Source organism: Takifugu flavidus, chromosome 14, assembly GCF_003711565.1.
Source record: "Takifugu flavidus isolate HTHZ2018 chromosome 14, ASM371156v2, whole genome shotgun sequence".
In the NCBI taxonomy this organism is placed as follows: Eukaryota; Metazoa; Chordata; class Actinopteri; order Tetraodontiformes; family Tetraodontidae; genus Takifugu; species Takifugu flavidus.
Window position 1 is genome coordinate 3,060,203 of NC_079533.1, and position 22,526 is coordinate 3,082,728.

The following is a 22,526-nucleotide window of genomic DNA, read 5'->3' on the forward strand; positions in this document are numbered from 1 at the left end:
ACTATGGTGTAAGGAGAATACTTTATGAAAATACTTTTTATTCTCAGTTTATGCATTTAACGACATTAAATGGAACAACCTTGGACTCAGTGAAAAGGAAATTTAAGTGACAGCAACGGTCGGAATCATGAGAGTTATTATTTGTAAGCATTCATCCCTTTAAAGTAGGACAATATTATGGATCTATATGGGTAATACATTTTACAATCATAGAACTTTGTCCAAAAAAGTAATGTAATCCTGGCTGTGAGTATAAATATATACTTATCTTAAAATTTTGAAATTTGAGCACAAAATGTTAAATGTCCGAGTGTATTGAAAGCGTCCTGATTGGCTGAAAGGAACAAGTGTATAACACGTAGGGCTGACGTACGTTTCCAAAGACGAATGATGTGGCAAAAATTTAAGGCCAGCTAGGAACAAATAGTTCCATTTTTACACTAATTATTCTGGATTTCTGCGTCGAAATTCTCCGGTGCTCGTTTGTATTAAAGAGAAAACGTAACGCATTGCCCTATTTTCATACAGAATAACACCAGTAATGCCATTACGCACTTTTTAAAACCGTTGCTGTGTATTCATCCGCCTCATTGAGTTGAGTTCCATTTCCGGGATGTTTTCTCTGCCGTCCAACCTCCACCGCCATTGCAGGTTCAGGGAGTCGGTGTAGTGGCAGTAAGTCGTTAGCCATAGCCAGGGGTGAGCCCACCACTAAACAGCTTAGGGTCAAATCAAGAAAGTTCCACCGCTCCGACAGGACATTTAACTTAAGGCTTATACTTAATTCACCTGTGCCCAAGTCTAGAGTTCCCACAGCTGTCCGACTAGGATCTGAGAGAAGAGGCAGTAGTTTGATAGCATTTGAAGTGACCAGAGGAACAGGAGAGAGGAACCGCCATGGCGCAGATCCTGCCTATTCGCTTTCAGGAGCACCTGCAGGTACATTTTAAATGATTGGTTGAGGTTTTAGGTCAAGTTTTTCCGTTCTGGGCATTGAATGTATCACCAAGGTCCCTCGGTATAAAGGATTTCTCAGTAGCTATATTAGCCTTTAGGAGCTATGCTAACTAGCTTGACAGGGTGGATGACGTTTATCTTTAGTTAGCATCTAGCTAGCAGCTAGCCACCTGAGTTCGTGACATAAATGGCGAAAGTCCGCAGCACATTAACGGATACCGTATTTGTTTATGCTGCTGTTATGCCACCGAAGCCTTTTCTTAACATATACTAATGTTTTAAAAAGACACTCTCCGAGATTTGATTTTTCGTGTTATTCACGGTTCTCCAACTATAGCTTTGATAGTCATTCATTTTTTTGTCATTCATTGCTCTTCATTGTTACATTGTGGTTTTCTGTGGGAATTACTACTAATATTTACAGCGTTTGGAGAAAATGAAGTTAGTGTATACATTTCCCCCTAACTTCGATGTAATTTGATCATTCTTAGGTTTAGTTAGATCAAAGGAGGACGTCAGAGCTGATGGTTGAATTTGTCACGTGACGACCGAGCTCGACTAGCTGCTGTTCACCGTGTTTAATGACTTACGCGACTTTTGATTTTTGTTCTTTTTCAGTGATACTGGGAAAAAGTTGTAAATTTCTGTAACGCTTCTTGATTTAGTGATCATGTACAGTGGTTCCAGTCGCCGCACCTTCGAATTAGCTGGATGTTTGCTCATCTAACCTGAATTAGCTTGAATTTAGAATTTCGGCAATTTAAGCAGTTACAGCCCACAGGAAATATAAATGTATTTATGTCCCTTTTTCTAACTAATAATGATGGTAAAGCTGCTTTGAGATGCGTGTGATGAGACTATGCATGCAAATTCCTTTAATTCTTTTGGTTAATTAACTTTTGTAGATGTTTTCTCTGTTGCTACATTGACATGCACACTTAAGTCACATTTGTAGATTAGCAGGCTATTTCACTGACTTTTCCAGTATGACATAAGCACATCCAAATGTCTTATTACAATAAGGTCGCACACATTATTGGTGTTGCTGGGATCCCTGAAGACATGGGACATCATCATCTGCACAGATTTTATTATCATTCAGTCTTTGTGATTTTTATCACTCCCTGATGCATATCCTCACCATGATGCACAGATCTCATTAGAAAGGCCACTTTGAATATACTTTTATTCCAAATAAGTTGAACAGTGGTCGCAGACTCAGAATTAATGGCCGTTATTTATAATAAGAACCTTCTTGGCCATTTTTACAGTGCAACCCAAACTCTGCAGTGTTATTTTCATTCACAACCGCAGTTGATTATTAATATATAAGATGATGAGGAGTAAAATTCACCAGGTATGCAGAGGTCATTTGTTTCTACAGTTACAGTGAAATTATTTAAGACTTTGGCCCCTCTGTTATGGTTTTACAGTGCACAAAGTAGTCTGCATTAAAATCAAACTTATATTCTAGCCCATTCATTGAGTTTATTTATGCAGTAACTTTGTGTTTACTAGTTTAAATCACAGACCTGAGCTCTCAAAGTGTGACTGAAGTGTTGTTTCTTTTGTAGTTGTGGAGATATTTTATCAGTTTCAGAAGTGGCTGAAAATGGCAAAGGAAAAATGGAAAATGGTAACAAGTGAATTGGCACGGCTTTAAGCACCTTACGGATTCATAAAAGGATTGGAAGTAGACCACAAGGTCTGATCTGTTAAAGTTTTTATAGACCTTGTTGTGTTACTACTTTGGCATTTGTAAAACCAACTGTAAACTAATCAAAGTGAACATTTATCAGTGGTTGCTCTCCCCTCGATTTGTGTTCTTCCTGCATCAGCACTCTTCTCTCAGCAAGTCTCTTCGTGCTCTTCCTGTTAAGTTGCACAGCTTGCGCTTTTATACATTATCCATTTATATAGTATTGGGTAAAATCTTAGAAAAGTGTCATTGCTTTTTCAAATAAAATGGCAGTAAGGCCATATTTTCAAACACATCACATGCAATGTGATGTGTGTATAATTATCCAGTAAATTGTTGCGTCCTGCCTTTTTAATGCTCATTTTTCTTATTCTATTTTGAGTGGTGGAATTAAACAGGGTGTTAAAACTACCTCAAACTTATTCTTCTGAAGTTATTGTAACCAACTGTTGATTACTTCATGTACGAGTGGTTTGTGCTGTGAAAGTAGCCAATAATGGGTGTGCTGTGCATGAGACATGCAGCGCTGGAGGCCTGGCAGGGGCCTAGTTTACCTCAGACCTGCGGAGCGTTGCTGCACGGATGACCGTGAAACAACCGATTGGATTCTAACCGGTGTCACCGAGTGATGAAGCAAGAATCGCAGCCATTCGACCATACGGACAAGAGAAACGTATTTTCTTCTTTTCTTCGAGCACCTCTTACTTCTGCCCGGCTGCTCCGCCTTGGCGCTGCATGGCCATGACCCCGTCAGCACGTCGGCTGCCAGTAACACACAAAATAGCACTCTTGTTTTAGTCAATCCTCCACAAAAATCCCACCCCGTAGATCAAGAGCTCCTATTGTTGCCTCTTTTGATTTGCTTTGTGGATTGTTGTTTCAGACTGTTGGTTTTATAAGAACGTTTAGAGAAAATGTGTGTTTTGTTTAACCTGTAGAACCCAGTTTACCCATAAAATAGACAGTATTATTAGCCAAGATTGTTTCCGGTTGTTTAAAAATGATTTCCTGGAAACCAACACTTATTGCATTACCCGTTAATATTGATTGACTCCATGTTAGTTGCGTTTAGCCCCGTGTGTGTGTTGGTGGCTGCACTTTGACCTGTGGAGGCAACTGTCTGCTGATATTGTATGAAATGCTGAACATGACATTCTCCAGCATTGTATAGATATAAAAAAAAGTGCCTGCATTTGTTCCCCACTAGAAAGTGTCCCAGAACCATCAGCGCGACATGCCTGTAGTAGACCTGGATTGGGTCCAGAAACATTCCTCCTTCAAACGCCTCACCCTCTGCGCTCTCTGTGACGAGTCACATGTCACCACGAGTGTCACATGCTGGTGGAGGAGGCAGAACTGGGCAGGCCTGTTGTTTCAGTCCTGCTAGACAATAGTCTTTGATTTCCTGTTGTGGAGCGCGGCAGCATGTTGCAAGCCTCAGCACATTGCCCGCACATCCTTCCCTACCCTGCTGTCAACCTTACATGTATGAATGGATGCTCTTTTTCTGCTGAACAAGATGCAGCTTTCCTCCTAAGGAAGTATGTGCAGGTTAAATTAACAGTGAGCACCATTGGGGAGAATTGTTCAGGAAGTCAGTTTTTGTCTTTAGTCATCAGTGTTCCCTTGATTTCACACTGGTGTTAGCTTTTTGGTTTCCTTTTGAACTTGGTTAAGCCCCAAAACTGTTCATTGACTCTTTTATTTGCCCACAGACTCATTAATATTTATTTTGTATGCATTTGCACCCAAACAGCACTTTTCTCCGGCATTTCAGCAGACAGGCCGGTCAGGTAGTGTTGGTGTGTCCTGGTCAGCCTAAGGGGGTTTAAAAATGGAAAGGATGCTCCAAACCCAGTAGTTTTGATTCTCTGCCTCTACCTTACAATACGCACCACATTGTATTTCTTAGCCACATGGAACACACACACACACACACAAGTTTTACTTTACTTTTTTATAAAGTGCTCCCACTTTCTAATATGCAGTAGAATGTGAACACAACAAACCCCAAACTTGGAATCAGTGATTAGTTTAACCTGATCATTTGGCATCCTGAAAATGATTCTCCTAGTTCTCCATAAAATTGAACTGTTTAACAACATTGTTTGTTTCAGAGATATTATTTTTATTTAGATAGGCTAAGTGCTAACATGGGGTCACTAGAACCATTAAAATAACTTTTATTCACATTCAGGCAAAGTTTAAATTTGGGGTTTGGGTGACTTGAGATGTTTTGGGTTGGTTTTGCTGGACAGGGACAGATTTTGGGCTATTAGTCTCATCAAATGTTCAGCTGGATGCAGCTGTAGTAAGACCAGGACAGCCTCCACTAAATAAAGAGTTTTCCAAAGTGGATCTAGCCTTCCTGGTTTGACCTGCTTTTGACTAAATTCCTCCTCATTGAGCTCACTGTAGCTGAAAATGGAACTCTCTCTACTGTTGGGTTTCCATAGCAAAGGAGTTTATATAACAGACCGTATTGTGGTGTGGAGAACTTTCAATGCAGGGTTGGTCTATTTCCTGAGCTCTTTTTTTAAAGAAAAGTGGATAGACCACTATATAGTTCTCATCTGTTTTATTTTATTTTTTCATGAGTCTGTTGTTGCAATTTGAATAAAAGCCCCTCTTTCTATTTTGCGTCTTAGCTTCAAAACCTGGGGATTAACCCAGCCAACATTGGCTTTAGCACCTTAACTATGGAGTCGGATAAATTCATCTGCATCCGTGAGAAGGTGGGCGAGCAGACTCAGGTGGTCATCATCGACATGGCGGACCCCAATACTCCCATCCGCAGGCCCATCTCGGCTGACAGCGCCATCATGAATCCAGCCAGCAAGGTCATAGCGCTCAAAGGTAAAGAAATACCATCAATCTTGATGCATGCGTCCACATTTCTGTGTTTAGATCAACCCAAATAAATGGACAAATATGCCACCTTAAAGTAACCCACTTTTGGATATTGTTTAGATTATTTCCATCTGTTTATATCCTTAAACATCCAGCTACTTAAGTTGTCTGTTAAGTTACTTGTCCATTTGTCCTGTAAATATTAAAAATTGGAACATTTTTAATTATTTTGTTTAGCAGGATCCATGACTGCTTTGACTTTTTGTTGTTTTTGTTTTTGTCTTTTCTATGTTTTACTTTTCTTTATGGCTTTCTTATGTGTTTGCAGACGGTGAGTTGAAATTTAACTACTTTGTTGTGAGAGTAAAATCCTGTTTTCAAGATAAAAATGTATTGTAATAAGTTATCTAAGGAATGCATGGGGTCTTAATTTTCTATTAGTGATGTCATCTTGACAGCATTTCTTTGTAAACAGGATTGAACTTTCACAGCCTAATAGCTTGCTGGCATTCCAACATTATTACATTTTTAAGTGATTTAGAATCTGTTTTACATGTGGTGATATCCTGGAATTATTTCATTTTAATTTCATATTTGTCTTCAGTTTCCATTTGACATCAATGTTTTATTCAACATGGTATAAGTCGTTTATGGGAATATTGGTGCTATTTTACGCAGGCTTGTAAAGGGTTCTTATGTCTATAATGTTTTTTACACGTCGTAGCCGGTAATTCTGGGGGTTTGTAGAACCAGAGAGTTAGAGAGAGAGACAAGAGTGCTATAGACACATGGGGCTGAATAAAAAAAAAAAAAAACCCCACAAAAACTCCACCCACATTAAAACAATGCAACTTTATCCTCGTGCTGAACTGCATCAACTTACTAACTTAAGCGGGAAATGAAGCCCATAATCCTCTCAGTATATGTGCGTAAGAGTCACATATTGGGTAGTTGCCTATCTGCCATATTGCTTTGTAGATCAGATTACAACCATGTCCACAGTGCTGTAGCCATCTTTCTGATGCTGCCACAAAGGCTTGAGTTTCCTGAGTTGGTCTGTTTATTCCTCAATATTTGTAGTGAAGAAAAGGACCAATCATATCTGTTGAGCTGCAGGAAAGTTTGTTTTTTTCTTCTGTAGATTCCTTATAAAATTTGGAGAAGCACAATATAATGTAGTATAATGTCAGTACAAGCGTCGTCCCATGATCAGTTTACCTGCTTAAAAGTCATCATCTCTTTTCATGGACACGCGGTGATGCCTGATAATGAAAACTTCATTATCAGGCATCATGGAAACATCAAGAAGGATTTCAAAAGCCACTCACAAAGCAGCAGATCTGAGGCGTGTGTTGGGTCAGGACCAGTTGATCATGCACGGTTGCTTTTCCTTCTCATTTAATTCGACCTGGGTTGTACGTTAGTAAGGGTGAGGTAACGCTTATCTTTATCGACCACAGCAGACTCTCCCTCGCTCTTCTTTCAACTGTAATATGCTTCTCGGGATTTTTTTGAGCCAAGGCGGCGTAATTTAGTTGCTTTGTTCTTGTAACCATGACTGAAAGGCAAGTTGTGCCTCAACACCTAATCACAAGTCAATCAGATTCCTCTTTGCTTGCTCTTTAAATTTGGCTGCTTCTCTCAGTGGGTCGTCTCCCACGCTGCTAATTGTACTCTGTCATTGTTTTTTTGATCGTGTTTAGTATTGAATCATGACCAAAAATAGTCACATTGCTTCATAATAAAGCTTGAGCTCACTAAATGAAACCTAACTCATAAACACAAAACATGCAGGTGAGTAAATAGTTTGAACATTTGGTTTCTGACGTTATCAATAAATGGCAATCATTTCTTTTACACTAAATGTAGGTAGTTTGTAATGATTATTGACATCAAGTGTTATTATATTTTAATTGCTTGTGTGTCCTTCCTCTGTAACCTTGTCTGTACATATGTCACAATTCACCATTATTTGATATGGTGGTGTTTGACATTAATGCAGATGTTTCCCCTCCTTGTGAGTGATTATTTCCATTGACTCTTTTCTGTTTTTGATAAGGCTGTTTGTTTCATGGGCTTGATGACCTTGTCGGGTATCATTACTTTAATTAAATTGTGATTACATGTGCTTTATAGGAAAGAAGGTTATTATTCAGCTTTTACGCATGTTTACCTTTACTAGTATTCATTTTCTTGAACTGGTAATGCAAAGGAAACTTTATTTTTAGCTTATCTCATCATAAATACAGTAGCCAGCCCGTCAGGAGAAATATAATCCCAATCTTAATTTAGTCAAATTTGAACCAGTTCAGGAGATTGCTTAATGACCTTTATGCCAACATTTCAAACATTTCAACACAACAGTCACTGAATTTCTTATCACACAGAGCTAAGTATGTGTATCTTATAACAGTTTTTGGGACTGGCTCCCTGTTCCTTTACTTCATCTAGCCGCCAAAACTCTTCAGATTTTTAACATTGAAATGAAGAGCAAGATGAAGGCGCATACCATGACAGATGATGTTACCTTCTGGAAGTGGATCTCCCTGAACACTGTTGCACTTGTGACTGACAATGCTGTGTACCACTGGAGTATGGAGGGAGACTCACAACCTGTAAAAGTCTTTGACCGCCATTCCAGCCTGGCAGGATGTCAGATCATCAACTACCGCACAGATGCCAAACAGAAATGGCTTCTGCTCATTGGCATCTCAGCCCAGGTGATTTGCTGTGTTGTCTGCTAACAACGCATAGCTGTACATAACAGAGTTGTTGCAAAATCACTAGTTCAGCATCATTATTTTAGCTTGACTAAGGGGACCCAGTTTAACATGTATCATAATGTGCTTTTTAGCAAAATCGGGTAGTAGGTGCCATGCAGCTCTACTCGGTTGACCGAAAGGTCTCTCAGCCTATTGAGGGCCATGCTGCAGGTTTTGCCCAGTTCAAGATGGAGGGAAATTCTGAGGAGTCAACCCTGTTCTGCTTCGCCGTCAGAGGCCAGGCTGGAGGGAAGGTTGTTAAAATATTATTAATATCACTTGTTTTCTTTCTATTTTTTCTATTGAGTTAACATTCTTTTCCCTTTGTAGCGATGATTTGACCTTTCTGTGTGTCCTGCTATTTATCCCAGTAATCTGTATCTCAACAGTTGCACATCATCGAAGTGGGGACACCACCAACTGGCAATCAGCCATTTCCAAAGAAAGCAGTGGACGTGTTCTTCCCTCCAGAAGCCCAGAATGATTTCCCTGTGGCCATGCAGGTGCGGACTTGGCCCATAATTGGGCTGCTCCATTTTCAGTAAATCAAGTTGAATTGATTTGAACACATCACATGTTCAAATTATGTAACGTAATTTCCGAACTATAGAGCGCACCTGATTATAAGCCCCGTAATCTAATTTTTGAAAGAAAATCAATTTTGTACTTATACAAGCCGCACCAGATTTTAAGCCGCAGGTATCCCACGTAGTAATATGAAAAATTAGATCGAAAACATTCAGTACCGGTATATGTTTTTATTCCCGTAAGAGACGAGTCACTGACGAGTGACAGGCAGGTAAGAAACAACAGCCACTCTTTTCACTTGAATGTTTATACAGAGACCTTAAATCCAATTTTTATCATGTCAGGATTTTTTAACTTTTAATTTAATCTTCTTCGCAACATAAATATATTGTACCAGTAAATGCTTTTTTCCTTCTAACTGTGTCTGTAATGCAGCTACCTTGAAATATACGTTTGTATCAGCTACACACAAATTACGTTGTTTATGCTTTTTTACTCAAACAATGAACAATCTAAAACTCCCCGATGGCCCACCTCTTAAATTTTCTATTTTCATCGCGGTGGTGATTGCTTTTGCCTTCCGTCTGATTTGTACAGCGGAAACACCGCGGCCGCCTGCTCTCTGTGTGTTGACCCAGTCTTCCAGAACGTTTTTCAAGCTCGGGCCACCTGCGATGTTTACGTCTAAAAGCTTTTTTTGTCTTTTTGCTTTGGATCAGTTCTTCATGCTGGCGTCTCCACCGTCTCGCCATTGATTACCGTAATGTATGCCAAGATTACGCGCGGCAGCTCGATTTCCTTCCTTAACCGCCAGAGTGATCGCTTTTAACTTAAAAGTCGCATCATATGCTTTTCTTCTAGTACTTTCCTTGTTGATGAGGGTTAGTAAAAATGACTGATTCACAATAGTTGTGATAGTGTGCCACGAAAAAAACATAAATAAGCCGCAGTGTTTAAAGTGTAGGGAAAAAGTAGCGGCCTATAGTCCGGAAATTACGGTAATCTGTTGTCTGTCTGTCTAGAGAAAAAGGAGGTATCATACACTCCATATAACTTATATATCTATTTTTGTCAGGTGAGCGCCAAGCACAATGTTGTTTTCCTTATTACCAAATATGGGTACATTCACTTGTATGACCTGGAGACGGGCACCTGCATCTACATGAACCGCATCAGTGGGGAGACCATCTTTGTCACTGCACCACATGAGGCCACGTCAGGCATCATCGGAGTGAACAGGAAGGGGCAGGTAAGAGCTAACCGATGCGCTTCCTAAATGGCTACATTTTCTGAAATATAGTTTAACTATAAAGTCACAAACCATTTCTTAACAGTATCTTACCATCTATTTTCACATTAGCAGCCACAATGTCCAGTAATATTGTCAAAGACCAGTGGGGAAAATCTATCTTGTATAATGACTATCATCATTATCGTCATACAAGTTTTCCATTCAGTATTACAAAATGGTCTGATGTGTAGATACAAAAGCACACACAGTTGTCTTAGTGCAGGGGGGCTCACACTTTTTCAGCATGCGAGCTACTTACAAAATGATCTACCCACCACAAAAATGCAAAACATCTAATTATTTTCATATGTATTGAGGATTCTTTGTATGTACAATGTATGTTGATGTACCTTGCATAACCAAATGAGCCAATATTGCAAAACACACATAATAATTAACTATTAACATTTTTTGTAATTGCCTGAGTTTACTTTGATGACTTGCACTGAATTGATTTAGATTGACATCGTGAAAACAAAGTCCACCTCCCATTCCGTATGAAAGTGATATGTTTTTATCTTCTTACTTGGTCCCGCTCCCTCATTCATTTTGATGACCATAAGCTTTAGCGATGGCTTAAAATCAGAGGTAATTTGCTGAATAGCTTAGCGCCGTTGTTTGCGCACGAGCGGTGACCTAAAGGTCAAAATTCAGTTGTCATCTAACTGGCTGCCCTGTATATCAATCAAGTGACGGGATGAATGATAGGCTGATATTTTTTAATGTCACGCCGCGATCGACATGTACTACTCCCCGATCGACCGGTAGATCGCGATCGACGTAATGAGCACCCCTGTCTTCGTGTTTGTAAAGATAAACTAGCAAGGAGAACTTAATCCAGGAAGCTGATGAATAATTTTCTAACCAGCCCACACCATATGAATAATTAAGTGCAGAGAGGAAAGCTGATCTGAGACAGTGATGGGTTTTGCTCTTTGCCAGGCCACAGAATTGCATACACGTAAAGACGTCAACATGCACACAAAGGCATAGTCCAGCGATCCGCTGTCTTGCCTCCTTAGTGACCCAAGATTGGGTTTGTTAACAATACTGTTGGGAACCAAATACTGAATAATTGAAGACTTGTGGGTTTACCATTAGAGTCTTTTGCTGTCTTTGGTCAAAGACAACATGTAATGACATGAAGATTGATACAGTGAACATATTACAACACTGCAAGATGGGGAAAGGCCTCACATTAGCATGTGATCTAAGACAACGACAAGCTACAAGCTACAACAGCTTTGCAGACTCAAGGCTCTTTGTGTCTGTTCTCTTATTTACCGGTAGTCGCAAATTCTATCTTATCTTCCATGTCATTAGCAAAGCAATAGAAAAGTTGTTCCATTCTATGCAGGTGCGGCCCAACTACTCATGTGATCCATGGCCAAAGTGTCACTTAATACAACAGCTCATGTCTCAACTGAGGCTCTGTTTCCTTGTTATTGACGATTGCAGTCGCTCTTTTCGAGAAGCAGATCTACACGTTAAAACACATGTGACATTTTTAATTCATTGAAGGGTAATGGTAATTTCCCATGATATAGCAAGTACAGCTTGAGCAGGAAGAATAAGTTCCAAGAATAAGTTCCATTCATCTATGTTTAAAGCCAGGGCGGTGTTCTGCTGGGCTTGGATAGAGTATCCAACACTAGTTCTTTCTTTATTGCCTCCTCCCGTCAACAGGTGCTACACTGAGCCACTGATCCTATTTTGCATTAAGCAGGCACTGATCATGGTCAGGCAACAAAGAATGAACTTCAACAGCAGTACCTCTGCTTACATTCTGTGTTTGCTGGATATGCTTATTTCTGACATTGGGTTTTAACAAGGAATGGGCTCCACTTTTGTTAAAGTCCATGTAACCAAGATAAGTGCTAAATTGAAACAAAGCTGAATTATCTATGATAAATTCCAGCTTGCCAAAATGTTCCTTTTTCAAGCTGCAGTTCCACAAATGGAAACGAAATAAGTAGTTGACTTGGTAATAATAATATAATCTTTGTGCCTGCCTGGAAAGTGATTTAATGCAGAAACTAAATCACAAGTTCTGGTGAATAATATTTGTCTCTCTGAAGGTCATAGCAAACAAGCATTTAGAATATTAGGGCAATATTTTAATGAGTTGTTTATAATGAAAAACTGTATCTGAGCATGATGTGTAATTCACTTTACTGCAACAATGCCTTTCTGTGTCATATAGGTCCTCTCGGTCTGTGTGGAAGAGGAAAACATCATCCCGTACATTACAAATGTGCTACAGAATCCAGATCTGGCTCTTCGCTTGGCTGTCCGCAACAACCTTGCTGGAGCCGAAGAGCTCTTTGCACGCAAGTTCAACAACCTGTTTGCTGCTGGAAACTACTCAGAAGCTGCAAAAGTTGCTGCAAATGCACCAAAGGTAGGCGTTTGGTTAGCATGGAGCCAGTGGAGCGCTGTAGGACAATCTGGCCGCTACGATACATGGGAATTTTTCAAATGTTACATTTACTTGTACTGACATGTTTTGCCATATATCACTCTGTTAAGCTTCTGTCACCTTTGTCACTTCAGGGTATCCTGCGAACCCCAGACACCATTCGCCGTTTTCAGAGTGTTCCAACTCAGCCTGGCCAGACCTCCCCATTGCTGCAGTACTTTGGCATCTTGTTGGACCAGGGCCAGCTGAACAAATTTGAGTCCCTTGAGCTATGCAGGCCTGTTCTCCAACAAGGACGGAAGCAGCTTCTTGAAAAGTGGCTAAAGGAGGATAAGGTATGGCAGATCTTCAACTCTGCCTCTAATGCAGGAAAAGGGAAAACAGTGTGAATATGAGACCATGAGGAAAGGCAAATACCATGTGAAATAACATTTGGGTGGTGCTAGACATTAAGATCTTTGTAAGTACATCTGTATTTTATGTTTTATTTATGGTGTTTATTGGCCTTTACATGACATTTCAGCTTGAATGCTCAGAGGAACTGGGTGACCTAGTGAAAGCAGTGGATCCCACCTTGGCCCTCAGTGTTTACCTCAGAGCCAATGTCCCCAACAAAGTAATCCAGTGTTTTGCAGAGACTGGTCAGTTCCCCAAGATTGTACTGTATGCCAAGAAGGTATGATGGCTTGTGTCTACTCTCTATAAATGAAGGTTTTAATGGTTGATCGAGCAAAGTGAATGAAACCTGAAACATTTGCTTTTTCCACTCCAAAACATGAACACAACAGGTGGGCTACACTCCAGACTGGATCTTTTTACTCAGAAATGTAATGAGGATCAACCCAGAACAAGGCTTGCAGTTCGCTCAAATGCTGGTGCAGGATGAAGAACCACTTGCTGACATTACACAGGTCAGCGTGAAAACTTAAATATTTGTATTCATTTGATCAATATAGTATGTATATTAAAGAAATGGACATAAATGTACATTCAATTCTCAGATATCCCAATATAAAGAGTAAAAAAGCAGTGCAAATCTTCCTTTGCACATTTTTTTGCTCACTGCAAGGTCAGTCAATCATGCAACTGCTGATATGGCAATGTCTTCCTGGATACTGCGCTGGCAGGAAACAAGAGTTTTAAGAATATGACAAATTACAAGAGCCTTTTCCTTAATTTTAATGGAAGGATATCTTTCAATTTCATACAGGAATAACTTTCTTCTTTCATTATCTTATTGTTTGGAAATTCTTAATGACATAGAATTTAGCTTTTTCATGTTAATCATTGTTGAAATATTCAAACCTACCAAGCTTCCTTTCACTTTAAAGTTCTCACTTGTTTCTCCATATCATGTTTAGATCGTGGATGTATTTATGGAATACAACCTGATCCAGCAGTGCACATCTTTCCTCTTGGATGCTTTGAAGAACAACCGGCCTTCAGAGGGACCGCTGCAGACTCGTCTGCTGGAGATGAACCTCATGCATGCTCCACAGGTGGGATACATTTTAGCTTCAAAAAGGAAGGAAGCCAATGAAAGCAGAAGTTCAAGGTTTTGCTCTCTGTTTCATGTCATGGGTGCAGGTTGCCGATGCTATCCTTGGTAACCAAATGTTCACTCACTATGATCGAGCACACATCGCCCAGTTGTGTGAGAAAGCTGGACTCCTGCAGAGGGCACTGGAGCACTACACTGACCTCTATGACATTAAGCGTGCTGTGGTGCACACACACCTACTAAATCCAGAGGTAGGTGTATCATGCGAGGGGGAATGTTCTCCTTGAATTTCAAACTTTTCAAGTTTATTCTGCTATGGTTTACATCTATATGTCTTCGTTACTTCCAGTGGTTGGTGAACTTTTTTGGCTCGCTGTCGGTGGAAGACTCTTTGGAGTGCCTTAGAGCCATGTTGTCGGCTAATATCCGGCAGAACTTGCAGATCTGCGTTCAGGTGGCTTCTAAGTACCATGAACAACTCTCCACACAAGCGCTTACTGAGCTTTTTGAATCCTTCAAGAGCTTTGAAGGTGAGCTCCCAATTCCATGAATATAACATTTTTATGAAACGCTGTTTGCTTTTATAGATAATGGAAATGTTAGAGATAACCATGATGAAAAGGCTATTTATTGCAATTAGTTGGATTTGGCAAAAGTGAATGCATCATTTTACAAAACGTGGTTTTGAGTCAAAGGTATAATTGCACAGCAAGATGGGTAGTAAAATCCTTACCGTGCATAGTGGTGTGAATTAGCCACGTTCATCTGGCTGTGCTACTCTAATGCTGGAATAATGCATTGCAAAGTGCTGAGCGTGGTTAGGAAAATTTCTGTTGGCAGTCATTCTATTGTTATTTAGTGTTATTTATTGTTCTTTATTGCTTTCTATACCTAGTCCCATTTGCGAGGTATTGAAAATTATTATTTTTTAAAATTAGTACAGTTTTATATTACTTATATTTTAAGCTGATTATATTATCAACATGCTTCCTGCATCAAATAAGATAATACTGCATTTAAGTAGTTTATAATGTGAATGCCATCTATCTATATAAGTTACTGTGTGTTTGTGTGTCTCAGGTCTGTTCTACTTTTTGGGCTCTATTGTGAACTTCAGCCAGGATCCTGAAGTTCACTTCAAATACATTCAGGCTGCCTGTAAGACGGGTCAGATCAAAGAGGTGGAGCGAATCTGTCGAGAGAGTAACTGCTACGACCCAGAGCGTGTCAAGAACTTTCTCAAGGTAACATTGTGTAGAAAGTAATCAAAGAATGAAGTGATGGTAAACTTGTCCCCTTCTTTTTATGAATTCTTTTATTTTATGATCCACAAAAACTCTGCATGAATTGTAAGCAGGCCTGACAGCAGTTTTTTTTTTATGTCTGTGGAATAGAATAACCCTTTCCACTGAAGCCTCTGAGGTCTGGATTTATTGTCTGTTAAAGTTGTATGTCACGCACCGACCTTGTCCTATAGTTTGGCACTAGACATTTTAAAGACATTTGCTAGGATTGATGCAAACAATACCATCAAGAAAGTAGTATTTTCTTCCACACCCTTTCCTGAATTGAGATATTTTCCATCCAGGTTTTAACCAGAAGACAGACGGAGGCTTTTATATACAGCTTTGTTTATACACCACGATTCCCACTGGGTCACAACCATTCAGAAATAGACAAGATGTTGTTCCTTCATACAGTGGTCACACATCCCTTCTAGTTGTAGCTTGCTCTTCGATAACACAAGATGCTTATTTCTTGTTCAAGCCACTTTGAGAAAATACGCATTCCTCCAGTGTTTCATCATACCAGTTCATTAGTACACAGGTCTCAGTAGTCTGAACAGTTTTGTGGTGACCTACAAGTAATTCTGTGTAATAAGAAAACTCACTTCAGTTTGTTTGAGTAAGAACTATTCAAACATGAGAACCAATTGTTTTAAAGGGTTTTTTTAATTTAATTTTCCCTCTGTTTTGCTTAACATGGCCTCTTATTCTGTGTGAAATTTAGGAAGCTAAACTCACCGACCAACTGCCACTGATCATCGTCTGTGACCGATTTGACTTTGTCCATGACCTGGTCCTCTACCTGTACCGCAACAATCTGCAGAAGTACATTGAGATCTACGTTCAGAAGGTAAAAAAAAAGAAGACAATCCCACATTGTTTTGAATGCAACTTTTAATAACCAGTCTAACTAGGTTTTGTAAATGTGTGCTAAAGGTAAACCCTAGCCGTCTGCCTGTTGTGGTTGGTGGCCTGTTGGATGTAGACTGCTCAGAGGATGTCATCAAGAGCCTGATCCTGGTAGTCAGAGGCCAGTTCTCAACTGATGAACTCGTTGCTGAAGTGGAAAAGAGGAACAGGTGCTGCATGATCCTACCTCATTTTTTTTGAAAATTGATTTGATTGCATAGACAGAACTCCAAAAAATAAGTTCGGTACATCATATAGAAACATGCAGCAACTCCACTCTGTCACTCTATGAATGAGCAGTCACAGAGCACTGGCATAATTCTTCTTTGACAGACTGAAGCTTCTGCTGCCTTGGCTGGAGTCACGTATCCACGAAGGCTGTGAAGAACCCGCCACGCATAATGCTCTGGCAAAGATCTACATCGACAGCAACAACAACCCAGAACGTTTCCTGAGAGAGAACCCATTTTACGACAGCCGTGTGGTTGGAAAGTACTGTGAGAAGAGAGACCCCCATTTGTCCTGTGTTGCCTATGAGAGGGGACAGTGTGACCAGGAGCTGATCAATGTAAGGATGTGTCGTATTTTCTTTCTGCGTCACTTGTATAGCCGAATGTCTTTTACGCATCCATGTTCTTCTTTTCTATTCGGTGTATGTTTTCATCAGGTATGCAATGAGAACTCCCTTTTCAAGAGCTTGTCTCGCTACCTGGTCCGGCGCAAAGATCCAGAGCTTTGGGCCAGTGTGTTGCTGGAGAGCAACCCCTTCAGGCGGCCACTTATTGACCAGGTAATATAGAAACAACACCTTGATAAACATCTGCCTGCTGCCTCTTACGTGGTTCTTGCCTTTGCTCTAAGGTGGTACAGACAGCCCTGTCAGAAACTCAGGACCCAGAGGAGGTCTCAGTCACAGTCAAGGCCTTCATGACTGCTGATTTGCCCAATGAGCTCATTGAGCTACTGGAGAAGATTGTGTTGGACAATTCTGTCTTCAGTGAACACAGGTGTTTACCAGTTGATATTGAATGATTTTTCCAGTGAAGAGCCGATTATAACGTCTGTGTTTTCCCTCTTTGAAGAAATCTGCAGAACCTGCTGATCCTGACGGCAATTAAAGCTGATCGTACCCGTGTGATGGAATACATCAGCAGGCTAGACAACTACGATGCTCCTGATATTGCTAACATCGCCATCAGCAATGAGCTCTTTGAGGAGGCCTTTGCCATATTCAAGAAGTTTGACGTAAACACCTCTGCAGTGCAGGTCTGTAATAAGCCAATTAGCTGTACTTCCCGTTATTAAGCCTTCGTGATCAGTTTCTTACTTTTTCCATTTTATTTTCTAAACTGTAGGTGCTGATTGAGCATATTGGAAACCTGGACCGGGCCTATGAGTTTGCGGAACGCTGCAATGAACCAGCTGTGTGGAGCCAGCTGGCTAAGGCTCAGCTGCAGAAGGACCTGGTTAAAGAGGCCATCGACTCCTACATAAAAGCTGACGACCCCTCTGCATACATGGAGGTGGTACAGGCTGCTGACAGGAGCGGTAAGTAGCTGGCTGACATAAAGGCCAAAGGCAATTAAGTGATGACCCAGGCATTTTAACCTGAGATTTTACTCTTCCACTTTGCCATTGATGCATAGCAAATGTTATCGATCAGGGACGCCACAGCCTAAACCTGGTGGAATAGATATTTTGAGACATGGTAAAGTATTGGTAAAAAGCTTTACATGTAATGACTGTCTCAGCAGTATCCTTCTTAATGGTTATTCACTTGTATATACCAATTCATTATTCTATTTAATGGGCGTCATACCGTAATATAAATGCTTATAGCACCTTGGCCCGATTCACTGCTCTTGGGAATGGTTATTACACTTCACAGGCAGCCAGAAAAGATCAGGTCGGACAGCTTTTCCCTGTCGAGTTCAAATGATTGTTCTTTTAACAAATCAGTAGGAATTTAAAATTTCTGACGGTCACAAGTTGTGTTGGTGCCACGGCACATAGAACCAAACAAACCAGACGTGTTGTTGTACACCAAAGTGCACTTGAGCAAGATTCTGTAGATGCGGTAGGCGAATACTGCATGTAGTTTCACACTCCTGTGTCTCTGTTTAGGTAACTGGGAAGACTTGGTCAAGTTCCTGCAGATGGCTCGTAAGAAGGCCCGTGAGTCTTACGTTGAGACGGAGCTCATCTTTGCCTTGGCCAAAACAAATCGCCTGGCTGAACTGGAGGAATTTATCAATGGGCCTAACAACGCTCACATCCAGCAGGTTCAGCCACCATTACTCAACCACGAGCAAGAAAATCGAGTTCTAGCAACATCACTATTATTAATGGAGTCTTTGTTAAATGTGTGAATTAAAATTATAGGTTGGTGACCGCTGCTACGATGAGAAAATGTATGAAGCCGCCAAGCTGCTATACAACAACGTCTCCAACTTTGGGCGTCTGGCATCGACACTGGTTCACCTCGGGGAGTACCAGGCTGCTGTGGATGGTGCCCGCAAGGCGAACAGCACCCGTACCTGGAAAGAAGTGTGCTTTGCATGTGTAGATGGGAAAGAATTCCGATTGGCCCAAATGTGTGGTCTTCACATCGTGGTGCATGCTGATGAACTGGAAGAGCTCATCAACTACTACCAGGTAGGGAAATAAAAATCTTTAGGTTTCTCTTTGACACCCGATGTCCTATTTTGATGTGGCTGAGATTTGATTATTTTGCTTGTTGTTAGGATCGTGGTTACTTTGAGGAGTTGATCACCATGCTGGAGGCGGCTCTGGGCCTGGAGCGTGCTCACATGGGCATGTTCACAGAGCTCGCGATCCTTTACTCAAAGTTCAAACCCCAGAAGATGAGGGAACACCTGGAGCTCTTCTGGTCAAGAGTTAATATTCCCAAAGTCCTGAGAGCAGCTGAGCAGGCTCACCTGTGGGCCGAGCTGGTCTTCCTCTATGACAAGTATGAAGAGTATGATAACGCGATCATAACCATGATGAACCACCCGACAGATGCCTGGAAGGAGGGGCAGTTCAAAGATATAATTACCAAGGTGAACTTTTTTTTTTTTGAGACAGGGTTATTAAAATGTTTTTTTAAAATGTGGCTATTTAAAGCTGAATATGACACTTACCAATGTGGCTCGTTTTAAAATTGTGGCATATTTTCATTTAACCTCTGTTTACTCACCTCGTGGTGTTAAAGGAACGGTTGTGTGCTGTCTCTGCACTGTGCACAGGTGGCCAATGTGGAGTTGTACTACAAAGCCATTCAGTTCTATCTGGAGTTCAAGCCTTTGTTACTGAACGATTTACTGATGGTGCTGTCTCCCCGACTGGATCACTCACGTGCTGTCAACTTCTTCAGCAAGGTGTCTTTAAATTTGTTATTTTAGAGCGTTGTTGTAAATGTGAATTTTCATTATTCCAAGATATTAGATATGGAAGCTTGATGTGAATGAGGACGTGTGTTTACAGGTGAAACAGCTGCCCTTAGTCAAACCCTACCTGCGGTCAGTCCAGAACCACAACAACAAATCGGTCAACGAAGCACTTAACAACCTCTTCATCATCGAGGAGGATTATCAGGTAAAGTCGTCTTTGAGGTCATGCGCTGTCTCGACCTTCACACTATGACCTGAACACATGTTTACCCACCAGACGGTCTATTTCAATCATTTATATGTTAAGTCTGAATGTTCTTGTGTCTCCTCCATCCCAGGCGTTGAGGACATCAATAGATGCCTATGACAACTTTGACAACATCTCACTGGCGCAGCGCTTGGAGAAGCACGAGCTGATTGAATTTAGGAGAATTGCTGCCTACCTGTTCAAGGGCAACAACCGTTGGAAACAGAGCGTTGAGCTCTGCAAGAAAGACAAGCTCTATAAGGTCATTTAGCTTTCCTGTGCCTGTGGGTGTTTAAACTGTCTTCACTCTTTCCTGAACCATGTTTTGCTGTCTGTGCAGGATGCCATGCAGTATGCATCGGAATCCAAGGACATTGAGCTGGCAGAGGAGCTGTTATCTTGGTTTCTGCAGGAGAACAAGAAGGAATGTTTTGCCGCTTGCTTGTTTTCCTGCTATGACCTGCTGCGCCCAGATGTGGTTTTGGAGACGGCCTGGAGACACAACATCATGGACTTCTCAATGCCATATTTTATTCAGGTCATGAGGGAGTACCTCAGCAAGGTGGGTCAGCTATTGAGGTGGAGTTGAGTGGACTGATTTAAAAGGATTGCATCTGTTTGTTTTGGCAGTTTAATGTAAATATTAAATCAGAAACGTGGTGACACAAATACTTAATAAATCATGGTTTTGTGAAAAAGGACCAAAGGCCTTTCTCATCTTTGTCTTGCAGGTAGACAAACTAGAATCCTCAGAGTCCGTGAGGAAAGAAGAAGAGCAGGCCACAGAGACGCAACCCATTGTTTATGGTACCAACATTCCAATAATGATGCCTTAAGCTCACAGCTGTTTTGGCTTCATGTTGTAGTACATGTGTTGTGTGAATGCTAGCATACATCTAAGATAAACCTGGCACGTTGGGGCCTAAGGTAACAACAGCATGGTACAAAATATTGGCCAATTTGTAATACTCTGGTACACAGAGGAAGATAACCGACTTAACAAGTTTCAGCTTGTTCTGATGGTCAAGTAATGTTCTTGTTGCAAATTGTTCAGAATAAAAAATGAGAAGCACAAAGTGCAGCTGTTCTTACATTACACAAAAAGTGTCAAAGAGGTTGGAGAACAAATCATCATGAGGCATTTTACGAACTGGATTAGTTATGAGAAGTAATATATATTTTCAGGACATCATTTCCAAACACATCACTGAGGAAACTGCTAATGTCTGAGGGTGAATATTCTGATTAATGTGGGTTTGTTTACAGGCACACCTCAGCTGATGCTGACAGCAGGTCCCAGTGTACCTGTGGCCCCTCAGCAAGCCTATGGCTATGGCTACCAGGCACCTGCAGGATACACTCAGCCAGCACCTCAGCCCGGTTTCACCTATGGCATGTAGAGACCCCCCCTTCCATCAGGCTGGAGCTCCGATCCCTCCATCTCTCAGTCCTTCACCAGACTAGTCTGTCTCTCTTTCTCAGTGCCCTCTACAGGGCAGCAGGTGATATTGCAGACCAATTTATTTTTTTATTCCCATATTTTTTTAAACTGTCATGAAGGACTCGAATTTCTTTTTGTTGTCAGAAAAAAAAAAAGATTTCATGAAATTTGATTTTCTCACATTCCGTATTATATACAATAATTTTGCTTTTGTCTATTTTATTTGAATGGGAAGTGGTTCGTGCACAACAGAGGGCTTGTGGGAAGAGCTAGTTCCCTTTCCAGTTTAAAGGTCTGTTGTGAAGCATCTGATTTGCACTCTGTAGTAAGAGAATTAATGTAGAATCTTTACCTTGTCGTGCGTGAGCAGCTTTTTCTGTCCAGATGTAAAATGCAATTATTGTATATTCACATAAAATACTGTTGTTCTATATTTCAACATGAAACTGCCATGTGACCACAATCCTGAAACACTAAGTTGTACAAGTTGCCTCCATGTATAATAACCCAAACATAGTTCTTAATGTGTGATTTACATTAAAAGTAGATTCTTTCCAGGGAAGCCTATGCAGAAATCCCCCAAATTTGTATTCTGACAATATTTCCCTCTGATTTAAGGCAGTGTGGATTGTGCATTTGACCCTCTGTAGTTTGTTTATTCTGAGTTAACTTTAGGTCGCTGTCACTGTGAGTTCAGGAGATGCTTTTCTAACTTTCTCTCCTCATGTTCTGTTGAGTGTGGCCTTTAAAACGTTTCATTTGACCCGTTCATGCTCTTCAGCAAAGTGACAGGGCTCCTGGTATTTGAATGTTTTTTATCAAAGGCTTGAGTGTATACAGAAAATCAGTCATTAACTCCTTTGAACTTATATTCTTACCTAAATTTAGATTGAAATTGTGCACTTACAACCCTTGATTGTGCATAAACATGATTATAATGAATGAAACAGCAGTTTTGTTTTTCACTTTAAAAAAATAAAGTTTTCTTGTTTATCAAGAAAAAGCTAGTGTTTGTGCTTCTTGTATACTCCACAATTACCCCATGAATTTAATGAATATGAACGGCTGAATGTTGCCACTGAATTATTGGAAAGACCAATAATGTTGGTCCCCTAATGACGGTTGGATTAACCAAGGTAGAGGTAAAATGTCATTTTCATGTATAGATGTCATAATCCAACTCTATCATAAACGCTCCCCATTTATTTAAACAGTACATCTGTTTTGTTTCCTCTGAGACAACC

At 40.6% G+C, this 22,526-nt stretch overlaps 1 protein-coding gene across 2 annotated transcripts; it reads left to right on the forward strand.

Annotated features, from left to right (window-relative positions):
* Window positions 1-622: 622 nt before the first annotated feature.
* Window positions 623-22,285, forward strand: cltca (clathrin, heavy chain a (Hc)). 2 transcript variants are annotated; one of them, XM_057053736.1, is made up of 30 exons: window positions 623-939; window positions 5,305-5,512; window positions 7,958-8,226; window positions 8,361-8,522; window positions 8,658-8,771; window positions 9,872-10,045; window positions 12,291-12,488; window positions 12,641-12,841; window positions 13,030-13,182; window positions 13,295-13,417; window positions 13,868-14,005; window positions 14,094-14,258; window positions 14,357-14,537; window positions 15,088-15,251; window positions 16,018-16,143; window positions 16,230-16,372; window positions 16,536-16,770; window positions 16,870-16,992; window positions 17,064-17,209; window positions 17,285-17,468; window positions 17,558-17,750; window positions 18,327-18,484; window positions 18,585-18,857; window positions 18,947-19,264; window positions 19,451-19,582; window positions 19,689-19,799; window positions 19,933-20,103; window positions 20,182-20,403; window positions 20,573-20,648; window positions 21,108-22,285. In XM_057053736.1, exons 1-30 carry the CDS (start codon window positions 898-900, stop codon window positions 21,239-21,241), a joined length of 5,037 nt encoding a protein of 1,678 aa, XP_056909716.1. In that variant the 5' UTR covers window positions 623-897; the 3' UTR covers window positions 21,242-22,285. The 2 variants fall into 2 exon arrangements, with proteins under 2 accessions (XP_056909716.1, XP_056909717.1); XM_057053737.1 differs by lacking the exons at window positions 623-939; window positions 5,305-5,512; window positions 7,958-8,226 and having other exon boundaries at window positions 8,475-8,522; window positions 8,658-8,809.
* The last annotated feature ends 241 nt before the right edge of the window (window positions 22,286-22,526 follow it).